The sequence below is a fragment of the Passer domesticus genome, chromosome 2, assembly GCF_036417665.1.
Source record: "Passer domesticus isolate bPasDom1 chromosome 2, bPasDom1.hap1, whole genome shotgun sequence".
Classification (NCBI taxonomy): Eukaryota; Metazoa; Chordata; class Aves; order Passeriformes; family Passeridae; genus Passer; species Passer domesticus.
The window spans coordinates 19,129,566-19,151,522 of NC_087475.1; the positions used below are offsets into that span (position 1 = coordinate 19,129,566).

At 37.0% G+C, this 21,957-nt stretch overlaps 1 protein-coding gene across 4 annotated transcripts in view; it reads right to left on the reverse strand.

Moving 5' to 3' along the window:
- Window positions 1-21,957, reverse strand: part of OFD1 (OFD1 centriole and centriolar satellite protein) — a 35,714-nt gene that overhangs the window by 13,053 nt on the left and 704 nt on the right. For 2 of the 4 annotated variants that reach the window (XM_064407653.1, XM_064407654.1), the window contains exons 2-17: window positions 21,742-21,843; window positions 19,759-19,959; window positions 18,919-18,987; window positions 18,806-18,833; window positions 17,902-18,009; window positions 17,046-17,182; window positions 14,851-15,024; window positions 12,851-12,957; window positions 11,845-11,964; window positions 9,442-9,515; window positions 8,694-8,785; window positions 8,359-8,548; window positions 7,565-7,695; window positions 7,065-7,176; window positions 5,004-5,639; window positions 2,684-2,819 (exon numbers count right to left, since the gene is read on the reverse strand). In XM_064407653.1, coding sequence (XP_064263723.1) covers window positions 2,684-2,819; window positions 5,004-5,639; window positions 7,065-7,176; window positions 7,565-7,695; window positions 8,359-8,548; window positions 8,694-8,785; window positions 9,442-9,515; window positions 11,845-11,964; window positions 12,851-12,957; window positions 14,851-15,024; window positions 17,046-17,182; window positions 17,902-18,009; window positions 18,806-18,833; window positions 18,919-18,987; window positions 19,759-19,959; window positions 21,742-21,837 — 2,411 coding nt within the window. In that variant the 5' untranslated portion in view covers window positions 21,838-21,843. Of the gene's footprint in view, window positions 1-2,683; window positions 2,820-5,003; window positions 5,640-7,064; window positions 7,177-7,564; window positions 7,696-8,358; window positions 8,549-8,693; window positions 8,786-9,441; window positions 9,516-11,844; window positions 11,965-12,850; window positions 12,958-14,850; window positions 15,025-17,045; window positions 17,183-17,901; window positions 18,010-18,805; window positions 18,834-18,918; window positions 18,988-19,758; window positions 19,960-21,741; window positions 21,953-21,957 lie in introns of those variants that run through there. The other 2 variants (XM_064407655.1, XM_064407656.1) reach the window with 2 other exon arrangements.

Here is a 21,957-nt window from a genome sequence, read left to right on the forward strand (position 1 = left end):
AGCAACAGACTAACCAAACCTAAAATCTGTGAAACTTTCTGACTGAAATTTAAGCTATTTCAATCCAGTTCTTACCAAAAGTCCACTGCATTCCCATTCAGCCTTTCCCCAAGGTCTTTATGTGACATAATTTTATTACATTAAAACAAAATAAAAAGAGTAACAAAAAACATAAAAAAATGAGAAATACAATAAATTGTGACAGTCAACTGAAACTAAGAAATTTGCCTTTTTAAGGTTTGTGTTACAGTTTAACTCCCATTTCGATGTCATCTTAACAGATGTGTTTGACATGTATTAGGATTAGATGTCTGGCAAAACAAGAGATGCAGGGGTGAAAATCTGAGTTCTATCAAAATGGGGTTAGTGCCCTCATTCTAAATCCCCATTTATCTCATCAGAAGGATAATGTGAAAGAACAATGTCTCCCACGTGACCCAGCTACTAAACTCTGACCAGAACCAGAACAGCAAAAAGAGTGCAGGTCACTAATGAAATTCAGCATCAGCACTTCATAAAGGAGCTTACTTCACACCAGCTGGTGCTCTTCATCACAGCCTGTTTGTGCTTACCATTTCTAAGGAATACAGGTCTTCCATAGGGCAAAAGTGGAGAACAGACAATACAAAACATACCCCCAACAATGACATTTGTTCACAAACAAAAAGTGAATCTGGGCACAGATAAATAAAACTGCATTGCCAGAAGGATACTTCAGTGATGTCAGTGTGGAAAAATACCCTATAAATTAAATAGGACAGAGTAAATTATATTTCAAGTTTTTAGAAATCTACTTCATGTTTTGAGTCTTTCCTTCACAGAAATGGTAAGTGCTAAATAATTCTTAAGGGTGCAAACTTCAAGGACACGCATGTCACTTCAATACTGTGTCCTGCAACACTGATAGAAAGACAGAGAACCCACTGCCTCAGTAACAACATTCAACTGGTTTCTTCAGGCCTAAACAAACAAACAAACAAACAATTAGGTAATAATCTGCCTTACAACACTAGTCTTCCTGTCCATGTTTACAGTTTCCTTCACAGCACTCATATCTTGGAACATGAATAAACAAGGAGCTCCTGTAGTAGCAGAAGCAATTGTTCTTCCCCACTGACCAAGGTCTGACTTCTAACGGCTTGTCACGGATGTCACAGCATCATATTCACTTGTCTTGCCTTTTCAGTGAGGTTCCCATTGCCACTTAAAATCTACAGGTCATAAACTAATCCCACAATACACATCAGTGATGTGGCATTTGCCTAATAATAAGAGTAAATAACTGGAAAAGCCCACACAAGCATTTCTCAAATATTTCATGTAACAGAAAACAGTCCAAGTCACATGAAATTAGAAAATACGCAACAAAAGAATGTTTTTCCTTTGAGAAAGTCTTGGGAAAGCAGCAAGTTCAAGACAATTATTGGGACCTTATACCCTTGCTTTGTCATAAGAAACCCAAGAAAGCAACAACAAACTATAGCTGCCTTCCCAGACCCAGGTCTGTCCTCTGCAACACAACTTGCTCATACTTGTTCACTCTTCAAGCAGGATGGAGTCTACAAAATCCTTCAAGACGTACAGTCCCTCACAGGATTACAGTATTTTCCTCTATCACCTTAATATGCAGTTTAACATTCAGCCTCCACTTTTTAAGGTCTGTCAGAGAAGTACAAGCAATCTGAGACGTACCACAGAAAATGTGAATGGCTAGGGAAAGGAGACACAGCCTCAAGGGAATGCTTAAAGGAAACTGACCTCACAGTCCCTAAATATCCCTCATTTTGAACACAAAAAACATAAAGGCTGTCCCAAAATTCTAACCAGATAAGAGATCCTCTCTGCATTAAATGTATGTTGAGGCCTTGATAAAAACAAAATAAGACAGGCCTACAAATGCCTGCTAGAGCTGCCCCAGCACAAGCTGTCTTCAGCCACCAAACCAGGAATGATGGCTAGCAGGTTAAGGACAATTCAGCTGTCTCTTCTGAAGAAAAACAATATTAAAAGTCCTAGAGCTGCTTCTGAAGACACATACTCAGGATACTTAGTTTTGGAGAGTGGAGGCAACACTGGCCATTAAGAACAGAAGAACTCCAGACATAGAAATAGGAGAAACAGAAACAAAAGACAAGTCATTTTAATGCAGCCTAATTTTGTTAAGTTATTAATTTACCTTTAAAAGATCCCCCCCCCCCAAAAAAAAAGAAGAGTTGTGCTACCCATCCCATTCCCACATGCAAAGAAGACTGGAAAATCCTACTTTGAAAACAGGCATGTGAACAAGCTCTTCAGAGTGAGAAAAATAATAAATTTAGCATTACAGCTTGTTAATGAATAAAGTGAGAATGTACAATTGCCTTGATTTAAATTCTCAAACAGGAAGCAGAAATTCAAATGCTTCAATTAGCAAAAGCTCATCAGTCAGGTCACAGATGTGAAAAACAGAGACAAAATAAAGAGATGTGGTTTTGCTCAGAGGAAAGTGTTTAGGTTTTATTCATAACTAGGTTCCACTTGAGGCATGATATTTAAAATGGAAATCCTTATTCATCTTTAGAAAAGCTTTCACTTATAAAATCAATGGCTTGCTTGATTTGTAAAAGCAGCTATCACTGTGAACAATTAGACAAATGTTTCTTTAAAAAGCAGGTTAAAAGTGTTGCTTTGTAAACAATGTTACCTGATTTTCTGGCCATGACTGGATGGCGAGGAAGGAACAGACTCAGAAGATGAAAGCAAACATCGCTTTGAAATAGGAGAAAGAACCTGGTCAACACTCTGCTGTGAAGAGGTAAGGGATGAGCTCTTGATGTTCTCTGCAGAATAAAAATCCCACAATTTGTATTAGCCATTCGTCCTACTATTTCTCAGACAAGGCTGGTTGTACAACACATGCATTATCGGTTCAATGTGCATGGACCTAGCAAGGAAAACAGTCAAATGCATGAGCTAATTTAAAGGAAAATAAAAAACTGCACAATCCTTCCACTTGCAGATTATGCAGTAAAACAGCTGTTGGAACTGCCAACTGTAAGTATTTTAGAGGAGAACATATTTCTTCCTGCTGATAACTGAGCTGCACTTAACCTCATTTAAAGGAGAAGACAAATCTCAGACTCACATGCATGGTCTCTTCTACCTCTTTAAATTTACACTGGGTTGTTCAGACTGGTATTTCCAACACCACCAAAAAGCTCCACAGAAGCTTCCAGAATGACTTTAAGAGTTTTCTAGCAAAACTACACCTGTTGCTTCAGCCATCTCTAACAGAAAAGAATAATATATACACACCAGTTTAAAGCACTCCTTAGAAGACTTATGAGGGAGAAGTGACATCTCAGAGGGGAAGCATTCTAAGTGCGAGCTGACAAATCCCACTAACAGCACAGTTAGCATTGAAGCTAACCTTAATATCCTATCACCCAGCTTCAGCCTGATGTCCTACAATCCATACCACTTCATTTCTGTAACTCCTGAGTCAGGTAATGCGCTCCTTTGGTTTTGAAAAAAAACAGTCAGTTTTGTACATTAGGCAAAGAACAGACCCAATGGAAAAACAGAGATCTGCCATCCTGTAAGTAGCTTCTGAACAGTACAAAGACAGGAAGGATTGTCCAGGTTATGCACACAACTAGTTTTAACATTTCTTAATTTTTCAACAAAACCCTAGTATTATGAAAACTTTTGTCTGTGTGCAGTGCTAAACAAACAGTCTGTAGGTATTTTATACAGAAGCTGACAGAGCTTACAACATGAAAGATTGCTTTGGAAGTTCAAGTCTCAAAGATGTTTTTAGTAACAGAGTATGATGCTCTACATACAGAAACACAGGGACAGCCACAATCAATCAGTGTTTATAACCTGCTTCTAACAGTGCCCATTACCAAACAAAACTAAACTAGAATTGAAAAAGGAGAATACTTGTATCTTACTTCTGGCAACACCCATCCCAACCTTTCTCCAATCAATACTTTTTTGGATCATCCTGACAGAGAAGTTGTATGCCTGCATCTATTCCTGTTCTCACAGAAGCAATGAATTACACAAGTTACTCATGGTATGAAGAAGCATTTAATTTTATTTCCTTTCAATGTCATGGGATTCTGGGGTCTGTGAAACAGTAATCAGTTGATCCCTCTTCACCTTTTTCACATCGCTCATTGTTTTCCAGATTTCCCACAGCCATCTTTCTTCCAAACTAAGCTGCCCTTGTATTTAACTTTCTGTCATGGAGCAGCTGATCATTATCTCTTTTTTTGTTACTGTCTCTTTTTTATCCTATTAAATCCACTTCGAGCCAGGGTAAAAAAATTTGCATTACTCAAGAAGCAGATGTACTGCAGATTTGAAGCAACAGATTTTTTTTACATTTTATTTCTATTTTGCTTGCTTTTCCTGAGTACTGCCCTTAAAAAAAAAGGCTAAACAATTACTAGAAATTGTGATATTAACGGCAAATTTAAATTTTTCAAACACTAGATCCTTCCTCCTTACAGTTGCTGAGGAGTATTTTATAAAGATGTCACAGCAAAAAGAACAAACAAAAGGAAATCTGAACTGGAAAGCTCGATTTAAGACATACCAAAGACATCTTCTGTCACACATTTTAGCTACAACAGTTAAATGAAAGGTTAGAAATATAGGAGGGTTAAGAAATGACAATTAATGTTCAAAGTAGTTAACAGCAAGTTTTGACTTAAACTCTGTATATCATAAAGTTACACCTGTAGGGACTTATATGGTGTAGTCTTCTCTTCAAAGCTCCCTAGAGCATATTTAACTTCCCTCAACATACTTCTCCACTACTTGTTTCCAGGAAGAAGCAATACTCCAAGCAGCTGGTATATTCTGTCTCCTGCAAAACCACATCTCCTGACTTCTCCTGCATCTTAGCAAATAACGAATCAGTGATTAACACTGCTAAACCTTTCTGTTCCCAGAGCACAAGAGGAACAGTAAGCAAAACCCGTTACTACACCCCATTAACAATTGAGTCTTACCATCTGGAACATTCTTGTTGCTGAGGTCTTTCTTTGGTTTGGAAATGGGAGTAGAAGAAAGGCGCCTTGAAGATGCTCCTCTGCGTGGTGGCGTGAAGGGAGCTTTAAAGATATCGACCTGCCCAGCCCTTTTGATGTGTTCCTCACCTCTTGGACTGCTCAGAGGGGAGTGTGGGCAGCTGGGATTATGCTCTAGCAGCTCCTGCTGGGTAGTCAAAGGGTTGCTACTAAGAGGACACTGCAGAATTAAAGGAGGCTGCATCTTGCTCGGTGTTCTGCTTGCTGCGTTCAGCATGGCTCTGTGTTGGTAACTCCTGTAGGCTTCTTCCAAGTACTCGGCCTCCTTCTCCAGCTCCTTCACCCTGGCGCGGGCCCGCGCGATGCACTCCAGGTCAGAGTCCGGGGAGGCGCTGCGTGGCTGCAGCTGTGGGTGACAGCCAGGCCCTGGCACGGCGCTAGCTGTCCCCACGTCGGGCAGGAGCAGCTTCCTCGGGAGCGCGCCATCCACGTAGATGTCGTGGGGCACCACCCTGTCCCCGAGGAAGTCGAGGACGGAGCGGTCGACGAGCGACGGCTTTGGGTTCCGATACACCTCGTTCTCCAGAGCTAAATGGCAGCAAGAGGGAGTGAGTGACACTAAAGAGAGAGACAGGGAGACCCACAGCAAAGCAAAAATAGTAAAACATGGCATTTAAATTCCAATTTGATCATAACTATTCTACCATGGAATTGGCTTACATTTTGAGAATTTAATAGTTTAATTTTAATTGAAATGGATTTAAATGTATTCTTAATACAGCTCCAAAGCTGCAAATTACCACTGCTATTTTTAAATATATAGTTCTTTCACATAAAACCACCGTTAATTTTAAAAATAACATTGCAGAGTACATACTTATGTTCAAGTAAATAAATAAACATGAAAACATTACCATTTTGGACATGTTATATCTCATCATGCTGGTAAAACCTAACGAACATAGGGCATGTCAGAAGTCTTAGCAGTTGCCCTTTATTTAAATCAAAAAATAATTCTGGAGAAAAACAACACAGCACATAGAAAATGTTTTGTTTTGTTTTTCATTAAAAGTACTCTAAAACTGTCAGTTAAATTGAATGTTTTGGGACAGCCTGCTTTCATGGACTTGCATGCTTCAACAAGCCCAAAAGACCAATCTGCTGTATTTTTCAGCAAATTTACAATCTTGTTTTTATTCTACACAAATGGTTCTTCAATGGCTTCATTAACTCTGATGTAAAATGAAAGTTCCTACAGTACTTTCAGTCATTTCATTAAAATACATATTTGCTATTTTCATATAACAAATTTCCAATTCCAAATGGTACCAATACGTGTACCATAAATGTATGTGTAAGTCTAGTGGATAGTATGAAATGTAAAATATTGCATATACTGAACTATGAGACAACATGTTGTATGTAATGTATAATCATTGCAGAATTGAATTCCATATTTTTACATTAAATACACATACTAAGCTTTTATTTATAATACTTGATATTAACAAACTGACAGGCATCTTTAAAAGAACATTTCTTCAGCACACTGAACTGCTTTATATAAGTGCCCCTGTTTCTAATGCCCTTATGAGATAAGCATAAGTTAAGCAAAAGTTATTAGACTTGACTAAATCTGTTTAAGAGTTAGACTTAAATTTCTGAGGTACAAAATAAAATTTCAAATTGATCCTTTTTATTATGAACATTCAAGAATCAAAACACATTAAAATACAAATTGCCTGCTGGAAAATGTTGTTTATGTTATCAGCAAACATTAATGGCCTTCTACTGAGGAAAAACAGACAATAAAAATATGCAAATGCTCAGGGAGGAGTATTTTTCTTCCTCTGCTAGGTTTGTTTTCTGAAAGGAGGTTAAAATTAGTCTCCTTTTTAAACTGGGCTTCAAATACATTTTGATTTTAAACTAAAGTCTACTCCCTGGTGATGTGTTGGTTCTATACAACTGCAGTTTTTTTAAGCTTCTGGAACTTCTTACACTTGTCCTTCATAAAGGACTGCTTTGGTGTAAGATACAAACCTGCCTGTGTTTGCTTCACTTGCAGTTTCAGTTCTTCAACCTGCACATTTAACTTCCTGACAGTAGCTTCAGAGTCTAACAGTTGGGCCTTCAACTGGGCACAGCGCTCAATCTATAGGAAATCAAGAAAAAAACAAAAACCAGTGTAATTCAAACAACAAGAATAATCCCAACTGGCTGAATACTTGGTTTCTAAATGTTTTTCAGGTCTAGTCAGATCATATATACCTAGTATCCTACTGAAATTCAGCACTGACAATTTGGAGACTCAGAAAGACTTGGTAATGTTGGGTTGGTTTTATTTTTTGGTAGTTTTTTGGTGTGGTGATATTTTGTTTTCTTTAGAGTTGTATACATAAAAATGAGCACAGTACAAACAATCCTTGTAACTGCATGCCAAACAGCCTGCACGCCAAACAGCCTGCACAGGCAGATGGGTAATTGTGAAAGAGATGATAGGAAGAAGAAAAGATTCAAACCATTTCGAAATAATAATTTACCTCATTTTGTAGCTGTTTTTCCAACATCTGCTTATGACTTTCAAATTCATCCAGCACCAACTTCATAGAATGCTCCACTCTCCTCAGCTCCACTTGGCAGGCCAAGTACTCCGCTGAGGGCTGGGACAGCTCTACCGCAAAAAAGGGAAAGACCAGACACTCAGACAAAGAATAACAAGTGTGCACTTTTCTACACGATACCCCATGAACATGTAAAGCTGATTTGATTTTAGGAACATAACAAGGCTTTGTGTGAATAAGTACTTGGGGATATTTTTCTTCTTCCTTTTACAAAGAACCAAAATCTTTGTTGGTGTAGTCCTTTAAGAACTAGAGCCAGACTATCCTACACTGGAAGAAAAATACATATCCTTATCTTACATAACTGCACATACATCTCTACTCTCCTGAAATGCTCATTAAAATCTGAAATGCACATTAAAAATACTTTGCATTTATTACTTTAGTCAGGCAAGCACTTCAATAACAATGTCATGTTCTTTTACCATTATTAACCATACTAATGCAATGGTTAGAAATATTGCACTGCTTCTTTCAGAGGGTGAAATGGATATCCTTCCAAATTACCGCTACCACTTAATTCAGACATACAGACATAAAAAAGAAAATAAACTTATGCCAAGGACTGCTCACTTATATATAACCACTAGCTTGGGCTTCATGCTAACTACTACCAAACATAATACAAAGAAAGTATTTTAATGAAAATTTACTTATAACAAATACTTGTAGAGAAACATAAACAAGAAAATAACTAAATCATTCACACTGACTGTCTCGAAGATGCTGGTTCTCACTCCGAGTCTCATCCAGCTGTTGCCTAAGTAGTTTATTCTGCACTTGGAGCTCCGATTTTTCCTCCTTTAGCAAAGGATAGTCTGATACCTCTTTCAGTTTTTCTGTCAACAAATCATTCTGTTTATTTACCAACAGAACCTGGGCCTTCACTGACTCCAAGTCCAGCTGCAGACAAAGAAGAGTTTAGAAACTTATGAACTGCTGTACTACTCAACAATTATTTTTATGTCACATTTTCTTTTTTATTTGTAACATACCTCAACTGCACCAATTAGAATACAGGCTTCTTTAAATTAATATTTACAATTACCTCAAGATCTTTGGCACGTGATACAGCTTGCTTGAATTCCTCCTTTTTTGAATTAATAGCAATGGCTTCTTCTTCCAAAAGCATAGCTTTCTCTGCAGGGAGGATTACAAATGCTGAATTAAAATTAGTAGAGTATTACAGTAAAAAACTGTATCAGCAGAAAACAGTTTTAAGCTGCTAAGCCCAAAATTCAATTTAAGACATAAAAATTACTGTCATACACACGCCTTCAAAATTAACTAAATCATGCTGTATATACAAATGTATACACATGCATATATACACATTTAGAATTAAGTAAATCAAATTCATATGCCTGTGATACATCATTTCTTATACGTCCCTAACTTTAAAGCCTAACTCTGTTATCTGTCCTGCTCTCTTCCACAAGCTCCAATTAAACATTTTGTGCACAATAAATGTAGAAACTGGCAACTGTGCCTGGGTACAGTACCAGGACTCAGTTAAAGCCTGAATGAGCCAGTAGGACTTCCAATGGAAATGGGACAGTGAAAAACCAGGAATGCTTTGCAGCCTCTGTGCAAAGCAGCACTTTATGATTCCCACTGCATTCTGAACAGCAACAAGATGCTGAACTGTCACTGTTGCTGAATGTCACCTGCTCTGATGGCTCTTCTGTCCCTTACACCACAAAACACCAGGACTGTTCAGGAACAGTAGTGGTTTGGCATATGGCAGTAAAAGCTCTAGAGATAAACAGGTTTATCAATCTCAGACAGATGGTTACCTTTATTTTTTTTCTCATCTTCAGTAACTTTATTGGTTCTGGCTATGTGTTCTTCTTTTAATTCAAGCTGGTATCTAGAAACAAAAAGGATTATGTACTCCAAAAGGATGTGTGTGAACACATGCACAGGCATTTGTGTTAACTCCACTCTTTGCCAAACTAAACTACAATCCCACAATTATTTATTAACAAAATTAACTATCACAGAGCCACCAAAATTACTGGAAAGGGCCCTGCCAATCATCTCATTCAACCACCTCCTCAGAAAGCCAGACTACTGCTACCTGTACAGCAGGGCAGATGTGGCTCTTCCTAGCCAAGTCTTGAAAACCTCAAAGGACATATATTCACCATCTCCCTGGATGATCTGTACCTACACTGTGCTACTCTCCCAGTAGATTTTTTCCTTATGTCCAAGCTAAATCTCCCAAGCCACAGCTTCCAGCCCCTGCCATATGAACTCAGAGGTCACATTTGAGAGTCTAACTCAAATGGACTGTCCTGGCAGACGTTACCAAGCCCTTTCCAGTTTCTTCATGACTTTTTTGAACTGGGAAGCCCAAACCTGGGCATGGCATTCCCAGCATAGCTTTCCCCAGTACCTTTCAAGGGAGAATAAGTTCCCTCAGTCTGCTGGCTATGCTGCTTCTAATCTTACCCATCATACTGTTTTGCCTTATTTGTCAGAGCATGCTGCTGGCTCATAATCAACCTGGCATTCACTGTAACTCATCTACCTCCTCTTCAGAAATGTAGCTCCCCAGTCAACTCCTTTTTCCCATTTATACAATCTCATGGGGCTATTCTGCCCCAAGCACTGAGCTTTGCCATTTTCCTTGTTAAAATTCCTAAGATTTGCATTGGCACGATTCCCAACCTTGTCAAAATCTGCCTGAACTGAAACTCTGTCACTCACTGTGGAAATTATTCCTCTTAATTAAGCCTCGTGTTCAAAGCTGAGGATGCCCTGTGCCAATATCCAGATGAAGGTGCTGGACAATAAGGGCCCCAGAACTGGCCCCAGGGATTCTCTGCACACCACCAGTCACCAGCCAGACTCTGAGCATTGCCCAAGTACACCACTATTCATAGCCCAGTAGTTATCCAACAGTGCCATTCCACTGAACTGGAATTTACAGGAGCTAAGAAAGCTCAGCATTCTACATTACTGGGACATCATTATAAATGGTTACAGACACAGCCAAATCCATCCTCCTGCATTTCTGCAAATGGTCCAGACCACTCAAATCCTTCTCTCAAAAACGGGATTTAATGTTTACTGCAGAAATAAAAAGACTGATTTGCTAGCAAGCATCACTACTTCTGTATAAGAAACAGTAGTTCTTTAATATTTTTCATCAATGATTTAGGACAAAAGGACATGGATTTTGTCTTTCTGAACGCCTGCAGCATGCCTTAAAATATTTTGTGTGTTGATAAAATAAGCAAACCAGCGGATTATCCCTAAAATGTTTTGCTTCTCCTCATGTATTGAAAGGACTTTGCAACCACTATTTGTAACTAGCTGTAAGATGAGTCAATTATTTGCATTTCACTGGTCTCTAACAAAATCACCAAATGCTGAGGGATTATTTTTACCAAAACCTACTATCAACATCTTTGCTCTTTAATTTAAAGACCTAAAGGCACAGATAACACTGCTCACTAAAAAGTTCATCAGTTGCTGGCTTTAATGGCCTAACTGAGACAGGTTCATGACATGGCAAGAGCTCTTGTCTGCACTGAAGTATTGAGGAACCATTTAAGTGACCAAGGCACTACAAGGAAGTGCTAGAGTAAAGTTAGGATATACCCACTGCAACACCCCAAAAGAAGCCACAGATGACTGCCAATTCCTTAAGACCAGGTTCAAACAGAAGGTAACCAATAACAGGGAGATCTAGATCACAGAATCCCTCTTCAAAACTGGGAAGGGGCAAAGGTAACAGCCAGTCTGTCTGTACAATGGACTAGTATGTCTCTCACCCCTTTTCCAAGAATCTTGTAACATTTCTTTAATGCTGATTTTCCCTTCATGCCTCTTCTGCATTTATAAAATGCTCACTTTCTTTTAACTGTGGTCAAAGGAAGTAACTAAGACTGCTTCAGATCCTCTTGTCTAAATATACAAGCTAATGTCGGATCTCTTTTCCCAATACTAACACAGAATTCAAACTATAGCAACAATATAACCTATAACCAAAAGAGAATTATTTTCTATAGTAAACTTACTAGCAAATACCTAAGCAGCAATGTAAAAGATTCAACTTCACTAAAACAAAAACATAAATGCACATTTTCAAAGTCCTTGCTTTGCTACGTTTTTCAAAATAAATCCTATAGAATTTATTATTCTGTTTTCATAGGAAATATTATGTCCTATTAGAGACAAAAGAAGTTTACTTTAAGAGCTCTGTCTTCAACTTTTGGTCATATGTCTCCTCTATGCTCTTCACAGCAACCTCACGACGCCGAAGTGCATCTTCTACAGCTTTATTTTTCTCCTCCTGAACTTTCTGGGTGCTGAAATATTCAGAAATATACAGACAATGACCAGTTATAAAGTCAAAGTTTTAGACTGGCATTCTATTTCTTTTTCACAATAACATTTACAGACATCAAAGGGCAATGTGCTTGTTTGCAATACTTGTTTGCAATTTGAAATCAGCATCAGACTCTGTCACTGTAGTTCATTAAGAACATGGTGATGTGACAAAACTAAATTGCCCTATTTAAAATTCAGTACCAGTCGATTATGCAGCTATCCCGGGTTAACCCTGGCTCAGTTTCCCACACCAAACACACTTCAGAGGAATGAGCTGAATAGCTAGAATAGCTGAGAATGCTATTCTATCAGCACCCTCTGCTGGGTTGATAAAAAACCCCAAGTTTTTTTTAGTAGGATATTCATTTCGCTATGAAAAACAGATGACAAAGTAACAGCATAAAGTAGTATTGAAAATTTGGCCAAAAGTGGATTAGTTACTTTTTTTTTTTTAACTAAAGAAAACGGATCTTATTACGAACAAATAATAATAATAAAAAAACACCCCCAAAACATAGTACTAATGAGGCAAAATATTCGTGTGTAGATCTCATGAGTGTTAGGGTTACATACTGTGTTTTTTAGGGGTTTGGTTTTTTTAATTTAAGCATTTGAAAGTGAACGTCTGGCTCCTTGCCTGCAAAGCAGTGCTGAACTGTTTTGGTTGGATGAGGTGGAATGGAAAAAAACCAGAAACATCTTTTTGCATGGGGTACCCCTCCTAACAGAGACAGTACACAATACTGCTCAAAAGGTAAAATTCTGGGATATATTATCTATTTCAACATCACAGAAGCAGTAACATCTTAAGGCAAGTTTTGCAGAAGCATCATTTAGCATTGTGCATATCCTTCAGGAACTTACATTTCAAATGCCTCCATCCTTTGCTTCAGTTCTGCCTCCCTGGTCCTTACAGCTTCAATATCTTTCAATAGACTTTGTCTCTGAGCATACACTTCCTTTGCTTCTATCTGAATCACAAAATATTATTCTTAGCTTTACGTCACTGTAAAACTTCATTTACTGTTTAACACACTCAAACTTTAAAGGATCTTCTTCAGGGACTGACTGATCTTACTCCCATAAATACTATTTATATAGTTATTATATGATATAATATCTGGAATCAATCTTAAGTATCTTTTTTTTAATTTCCTTTCTACTTTCACTCAGAGTAAAAATGTTTTAGATGGAGTCACTTCTGCCTACCCATAAACACCCTTCCTTTAAGAAATAGCACTGATTAAAACACAAGTAAAAGGAATTTTTTTAATTGAACTTGACTTTTTTTAGTGAACAAGTTTTGTATGTTCTTCACAAAAATGTAGTTGAAAAAAAATATCAAAACCTACTGATAAAACATGACTTAAAACTAAAACTGACTAAACTAACAGCCTTTCAGTTTTTGCAGTTTCATTTACAGAACTCATAATAAATTCTCCAAGTGATGAATATATTGACATCAAAACCCACATATCTTCATATTAATAAAAATGGCTTTTTTTGCCCTTAAGCACAAAAGACATTATTTCTCTCAAAAAGCCCCCAAAAAGTCTAAGAAGAAAATTGTGGTTTTAACATATGGACCCCTTATATCAACTTTGAAAGCCATGTGCATTTAACAGTGCTGACAGATTTGGATGCTGCTTCTGGTACAAAAAATAGACCAGTTTCTCAGGCCACATTTCTTAGACCTAGTCATCATAATGAGGGTTAAATGACCTGACATCTTTAATGTAAATATACCTGAACTCTTTTAAAAGAATCCTCAGGTAATTGAAACAAAGCTCTCAGTGAGTGCAGAAGCTGACAAGAGAAATCAAATATTTATACAAAATACTTGATAGAAATGTTGATCTAGTAGTTGGCAGGGTTTTTTTTTAATTACTGAATTAATTTTATGCCCACAGAAGAAGACTGACAGCATAACATAGATGTTTTCTTGTCAGCTTCAAAGTACATAACCGTGAAATAAATTCATGGCATGGTGATAAAATGTTTAATGTTATAGTAATTTATATAGAGGCCTGCACAACTGCTTTGTTAACCAATACCACATGCTCTCAGGGAAAAAAACACAAGACAAACGAAACCATAATGCCACCACACCAAAGCAAAAATACAGTTAGCATTTGTGAATGACTATTATTTGGATATGAAGGCCTACTGCAGACAGCAGGGAGGTGTCAAGGCAAACAGGCAACAGAAGAGCAAACAAACTATTCTTTCAAAAGCTGAGAAGTTTTGAACAGCTTGAGATCAGGATAAGCAGTTGAGAACTACACACAAATTATTGTGTGCTGTAGTAACAGTTACTACCCTGGCAAAACACCAAGAGTTAACAGCTCAGAGGAGTAACTCATCAACACAAAAGTGTTCAAAAAATGAAATGAGATGCTAGCTTACAGTAAAGATGGTGGTTATTCATAACATTTAATATATAAAAACAAAGAGAAACAGGATATCTGTAACATACGAGCTATTTATTCCATTTAGGTTAGAGTCTTCTGAGCAGCTAAAAGAACTTAAGAGTGTAACTAAAAGCTATGTTCAACTTTCTGTCAAAAAAACCCAGTGATCTGGATTCAGCAAAATTATTAAAACATATTTAAAAGCATTTATTATATTTAGATCCCAGCTTGCAGAACTGTTCCTTTTCCAGCCATTTCTACTTGGCTGTTTAACCATACTCATTTTTGCAGTTGCTAAATGCATGCCCCTATTTATAAGAACAAATGTAAATCCTAAGTTTTCCCTAATCAGCCAAGTAAGATCTGAAGGTAAATCTCCCAAAGATAAAAACAGTCTAACCAACTCACTGAACCATTTTGCAATAGATTAGGGAAAAATATTTGGAACTTTACCTCCTGTTGCTTTTGAAGCCTCTCAATAGCATTCTTTTCACGAGAAATCAAGGCTTCAGATTTTGCTTGATGCATCTTCTCTAACTCATGGCGCAGCTCAGAGATTTCTTTCTGGGTCTGCACTTTCTCCTCCATTTTAATCTTTGCTATTTCAACTTCTTTAAAATGTTCAAGCTTTTACATAAAGGAGAAAGAGAGGGTTAAACAGGGCCATCTTTAACTCAAAAAGACAATTCCTCTTAAGTCAATTCAAAATTTCACCTTGAAATTCATGTTGGGAAACAACAAATTGATAATAAATAATTACCATGATAGAAGTATCTTAGCAGCATATACTATCACATAGTTTTCATGTGTTTATCTGGCAGCCCAAAGCAGATCTTACATAAAACTGTCAGCTTTAGACAAGAGCAGAAGAGAAGCCTATGAAGAAAAATGCACTGCAGGAGTGATACTCTGCTTGGAACGGCCACAGTCTTTTATTCCTCTTCCGACGCCGTCTTCATTCTTGTCCCTTTCCCAAAGAACCACTTTTGACTAGTGATTCAAGAAATGGCAGAAGCACACCCACACCCTGAATTGCTCAGAAACCACAGTAATTCACCTGGACACAAAAGAAGTGCCAGAAATGTAAAAAAAATGCAGAATATGTAACTTCATCTAAAGAGGATTACAAAAAGAGAAGTCTCAATTCACTGACTTCTAAGCACAATTTTTAAAAAAGTAAATGCACACAAACAGGAAAGTACAAATCTTGCAACTGCACAGAAGAATCATTGTGAACATGACTCCATACAGCATGTGAAGGACAATATATGTGAGAGCAAATGTGATTATAAAGAATTACAATAAAAGACTGGAAAAAAATTGAAAGCAAGCATACAAGACAAAAAATGTGAGGAAAAACTGAGCAAAAGAATCAAAAGAGAATGACAGAAAAATTGTGAGAAAGTATTAAAGAGTGGAAAAGTAGGCACAGTAGGAATGTCTGATCAAGCAACTCAGGTCTGTAAGCACAAATTTTGTGAAAAATTACAGAAATAGTGAGACAATACAGCATCACTTGTATGTCTAGAAATTTGATCAGAAATGTCTTACAGTAATTCACATCATGCTGCTAAGGAATTAATGCAAAGCTAATTGAATGTAGAAGAGATTCCCATCTCCTCCCATCTCCTTAACTGGTTTGCTTAAACTGATACAAACCTAACAACACAGCAATGAATATGTTTGACATGCTAAAAAAGACAGAGCCAGTTGAGGAATAAAGACTAAATGAAGAATGACAATAAAAGAGAGGTTTCACTCTCCATCCTTCTACTTGTCTGGCTAAATAAATGATGACTGAGTGCCTTGAAAAGTGTGTGGAAGAATTCTGATTATCAGATTATCATCTTTATATCCCAGTGAATTATTGATTGTGACAGAAATTAATGAAAAATATATTGAAAATAAATACAGTTGATTTACTTTTTTTCTACCTAAATAAACAGATGATCTTCACTGAAATTCATGGAAAACAAAAAAGATGTATTAAAATAAAATGCAGTATATTCCCTCTGCTCTATTTTTCAGACAGAAGGATTATCAAAGGATTATGTGACAAAATTTTAATCTTATTTCCAAAATGAAGGAAAATTCTCTAAAAGAGCTGTCTTCAATTATAGGAAGAAAATAAGTTAGAAATTATTCATAATACTGTCTTATGACTTTAGTGTTTCTGTGCAGTGTTTTGAAATAGAATGCAAGTTCTCATCAGTATTAAAGATTAATTATCTGTCAAGCTACACAACAGCAATTCACACCTCTCAGTTGCTATGCACCACACTGAAATTCAAGCATCAAAATCTTAGCTGGGAAGGAAAATTAAAATTGTGGTATAAGCATTTCTCCATAAAACAAAATAATCAAATAGCAAATAAAATTTACCAAATTAAGACAACCAAAGTAAATGTTATGTTACAAATTAACATCAGAATGCAAAGCTTAACATTGTGTGCACATTTAGCAAAAAAGGGGGATGACAAACATACATGCTGTATCATCAAATTAACAACAGATTTTGGAGCAATGTAGCCTTCTGTGCTTGTTGCTACTAAGTATTAGATTTTTTCAATTTGCCTTAAGTATGAAAAGTTTACAATGTGTAAAGTCAAAATCAATGTCTCCCTCAAATTCATAAACCAGAGTTATACCTTTTGATGCATTTCTTCTTGAAGCTGCTTCTCTATTTCTTTTCTATACTCATTAAGTTTTACTTCTAAAGATTCATATTTCTGATGTTGAGGATAGGAGTCTGCAAACTGCTCATCAATCAGCTGAAGCTTCTCAGCTATAAAAAAAGCAACACATCCATCATAATTTAAAAACATTTGCTGCAGGAACCTCACTCTGCAGGACATTCCTCAGCTTATTCAAGCAGCACTATCTTAGAAAGACTTGTGTGACACAAAAACAGAGGAAACACAGAAATGCCATTTATCTGACATATATACATATGAACACATAGCTAGGAGGAGGCACTTGACTGTTTAGGCACTATTTGTGGTATTACATAGTCATTCATCCATTTTATGATGGGTGAACAAGAATTTCCTTTTGTATGCAACTCGTACCTTTTTCTGATTAATATATTAATTGTGAACCTTTAACTTTTTTGTATTAATATATTAATAACAGCAGGCATATTGTACATTCAAGGACTCCCAATCTGTGCTGAACTTGCTTACAGAAAGAGGGTACACATTTACAATTCTGTTCTCCAGAACACATTTCAACACATTTACAGTCCATATGTCATAGGTCTTAGCTAAATGCCTAAGGAAACACATGAGTGCTTTAAAAAAAAAATCCTATCCTGACTTTGCCTTATTTTAAGAAAATTTAGAAATTCCATGTTCTAGTGACAGACATGACCTTTACTCATTGCAACTTTAGGCTGCATTTGAGTAAGTAACAAAGTAACACCACTCACGCAACATACATCTAAAGCCATACCATATAGCAGTACGAAAATATCTGGGGAGACTTGTTTGCACAGGTTGCACTTACCAAGGGACTCTCTGTAAGGAGGCACTGAGGTGGTCTGAGTTCCTGTGTTGTGAGTTTCCCTGTTTAGATGATGTTCAGTAAGTCCAATTAAAATTTGCATAAGGAAACCTAGCAAGATCCAATAGATTAGTTAGTTCTGATTTCATACCAAAATGGAATTTGTGCCTGTAATTAACAAAGCAATTTCAATTTTCAATGTACAAGAAAACCTATTTGATTTACAGAAAGAACAAGTACTTCAGTAGAAATCAATACTAGTGAACAATTATGGTTTTATTATAAGCATAATCCAGTCCATCTCAGTCAGCAAAAGCTGTCCTCTTGCAACTTTTCCTCCCATCCATGTCTCTTGACTCCCAAGGTCAGCTGAGAGTGAAGATTATTAGTACTTAATTATGAGGCCTTTAGGCAACAGGGGGTTTTGAAGATCCAGCTCCTTTAGGTTATACAGTATAGCTAGGTTTCATTATGCAGATATAAGAATTAGTTCTTATATAATACAATGGAAAATCAATTTAATCTGTAACTAGTTTTTGAGGTAGATTCTGCAAGCTAATATAGTGTTATAAAGACAACCCAAAACCTGAGTTTTCCAAAGTTAGTATGAAAAGCCTCCAAAGAGCATTATATGTAATACCTGATTACAGATTTTTCTCATATTTCTAATGTACAAGTAATTTATTTTATAAATAAATGTCAACAGTTAATCCACAAATACGAGTTGGATAATCCTGACATATAACATTAATCATCCTGGTGTACTGCAAGTTTCAAAATCCAACTAAATCCAAAATACTCCACACCAACACACATTTAAGAAATCTGCTTTTTTATTGCTCACATCTTAATAAAAATGAAGTTAACACAATTATCCCTGTCTGCATTGCATGCAAATATTTTGTACCTTTATTTTCCTTCCGAGTTCCTGAAGTCTGTAAGAAAGAAAAGAAGTTTTAGCCAGTCTATTTTCATCACCACTGTAATTTAAGCTTATTTTCAAAATTAAAATAACTTTACCAGTGATTTGTAAAGACTGGATTCTGGATTGATCCTCATTAATTGAAGAAGATCTTGCACAGTCCACAGCTGTGGGGAAAAGAAAGATCAGTTGGAAAAGGTTAAATTTAAAATAATTTCAAGTATGCAAATGGCACTATTTCATAGTTGTAAATGTTTTCCATTTGTGAAAGACCTATTTACTCCCTGTAAAATCCTTTTCAGAAGCCTGCTGTTCTACATTTACTCATCTTCACTACTTCAGACATACAGCAGCCAGCATGTAGCTTCATCATTAGCTGAAGCTGTGAAAAGAGTTTTGTTCTCTCCCCACTATCAACATGTGCTTGCTGCTTTCCTTGTCTGTTTTCTTGATTTATCATCCAAATCAGATGAGTTCACTAACCCAAATGATGACTAACTACTCACCAGGTCAAAAAATTAATTTTCAGTTAGAAACACCTTCACCCTATCACACACTAACAGAGAAGCAAAGGGAAGGCAAGGACTGCCCTTTTCAGCCACACTTTGTAGTTAGAACAGCTTGGACTGACCAAGAACCACATTTTCAGGGAATTGAATGGCCAAACAAGCTTTTATCAGGTTCAGTTCCCAAGTGCTCTACCACACAGCCAGACTGTGGCTGCGCCCTTCCACAACAGCATTGCTGGCTTATTGCCAGTTTTAAGTATTCATGAAAATTATCCTGAATGACAGAATGTTTTGTGGAGATGACCAGAAGCTGTACTTATGTTTGTATTTCCTATCACAAAAAAATGATCTTTTCAATTGTTAGAATATGACAACCTCCAGAGAACAAAGCTCTCAGACATCGTGGAATAGGCAAAATATTGAACTTACCGTCTTCTTCTCTAACCCACTTTCTGGAAAGAAAACAGAAAGTGAATACTCGTAGCCACATCTCTCTAGATGATCTGCCACCAAACTGTTGGAAGCTGTGATCAAAAGTGAACTGTCTTCACTGGGAACCACCTGTGGCTGAAGCTCTCCACTCAAAATTGGGTGCATTAGTTCATGGATTAGCTGGTTTCGGAGGTGTGTCTAATACAGAAAAAAAAGACATTGTATTATCAGTTTACATGTGATTCAATGAGTTTTTTCAAAATCCACAGGGAGCCTCATTTTACTTACACAACCTAGAAACAGAACAGGGCAGACTAATTTTGGCAACATCTGGAAGAGCACAATGAACACCGTGCCCTTCTTCAAAACCTCTAATCGTGGCTACAATGAACTCCGACTTTCAAAATGTATCAAATGTAGGACTAAAAATAATTTCCCAGTCAGGAGCTCACATAAACACTACTCTTGTTACCATCATTTTCAGATCACTGCTTTCCTGTTTTCCTTCCCTTTGGCTTAAATAAAGCCTTCCTGATGTGGCCCCCACCTCAGGTGTTCTTGGAACCCCCACTGGTCCTCTTTTGAGTCTCATCTCATGAAGCCACTCATGCCATCACAAAAGTAGATGGCAAAATAAACAAAAACTCAATATCTTTAATATCAATTATTTTGTAAGGAAGCAAAAGAGTACTAAGCAAAGAGACCTACAGCCACTAATAATAATTAAATGGCATTTTAAAATTATTTATTTGCATTCTGTGAGTTAAAACAGAGGAAAAAAGTAACCTAAAATCAGACAATCTCCTTTCATCTCAATGAAAGGAAGAAGGAATTATTTTAATTATGCAGTTATTCAAATAGTTTATAAGAAAAATCATGGCACAAATAGTGTTTTAAGCTTTCAACAGCAGGTATGCAATGGTGACACAACTGAATAAAGAGGCCATCTGTCACCAAAAATGTGAAAAAATAATTACCAAAATTTAACAAAGCCAGATTATCAGACCAGCCTGATATTTTAGCATGGTTTTCAAGAGAAATTAGGCTGACAACAAAATTACAGAACTACAAAATATTCTGAGTTGGAAAGGATCATTGAGTCTAACTGTCATACACAACTCAAAAAAACCTGTTTTCCTTATTAATTTCTGAACTTGTCCAGTTTTAACCAACTTTAACAGATGTAATGTTGTCTCAAAAAGAACGAAGAACAGTGACTTCTTATTCATCTTGTGGCAAAGTGAAGGTGGAAAGCACAGGGCTAAATCCCTACCCCTAGTACAGAAAAGGAAAGCAGAAATAACTTTCTAGACAAGTTAAACAAAGAAAAAAAATTGAGTTAAACATGAAGTAATCTGATAGAATATTGGTTAAGTCAAACGAGAAATGGTTCAAGCACTGCAAGCTTGGTATGGAAATCAGTAACGCAGAAACAAATTGTCCCAAACAGGAAATTCTTAGCTATTGGAATTGTCAATGATATTTTTGAAATACTGATCTTGATTTTTTTCCCTATATGTTCTTCTGAACGAGCCGACAAGAACAAAACAGCTCAATTATTTTAAAACAGGATTGTAGTACTTTAGAAGTATTATTTATATAACATATCATAGGTAATAAGCACACCCTGTAACCTGAGAGATCCTTTCCTATTTTATACTCTAATTTATTATTCTCTCCCCTGCCTTATTTTTTTTCAATTATGGGTATTTTCAAAGACCTAAACCAGGCTTTTAACCTTCCTGAAAAACACTCCGAGGCCAAGGCATAACGAAAAGCCATTCTGTTCAGGGAGAACCTCGCAAATGGGGGGAAAACCCCAAACACAACACGCCCCACCCCCCAAATAATAGTTAAATTGTGGCAAAAATAATACATGGTGGAGAGAGCGAGACGCTTGTACTCGGCACGGCCTTTAGGGCCCTCTACGTTAAAGCAGCACAGAGGATCACGGCAGCACCTGCTGAAAACAAAGCACACCTTAAGTGTGTCCAGTACGCCTCGGCTCTTAAAAGTCTGATACAGCCTTTTCCGGAGCTCCTCTTGGGACAGCGTCTCCTTTGCAACCGATGCCATCCTGTCCTGCAGCACCGAACAAAAAGCGGCATTACTGACTCGCAGCTCGACCCACGGCCAAAGAAGCTCTCGCCGCCCCTCAGCCGCTCGGGCTTTCCCCGAGCAGGCTCCCGCTACCCA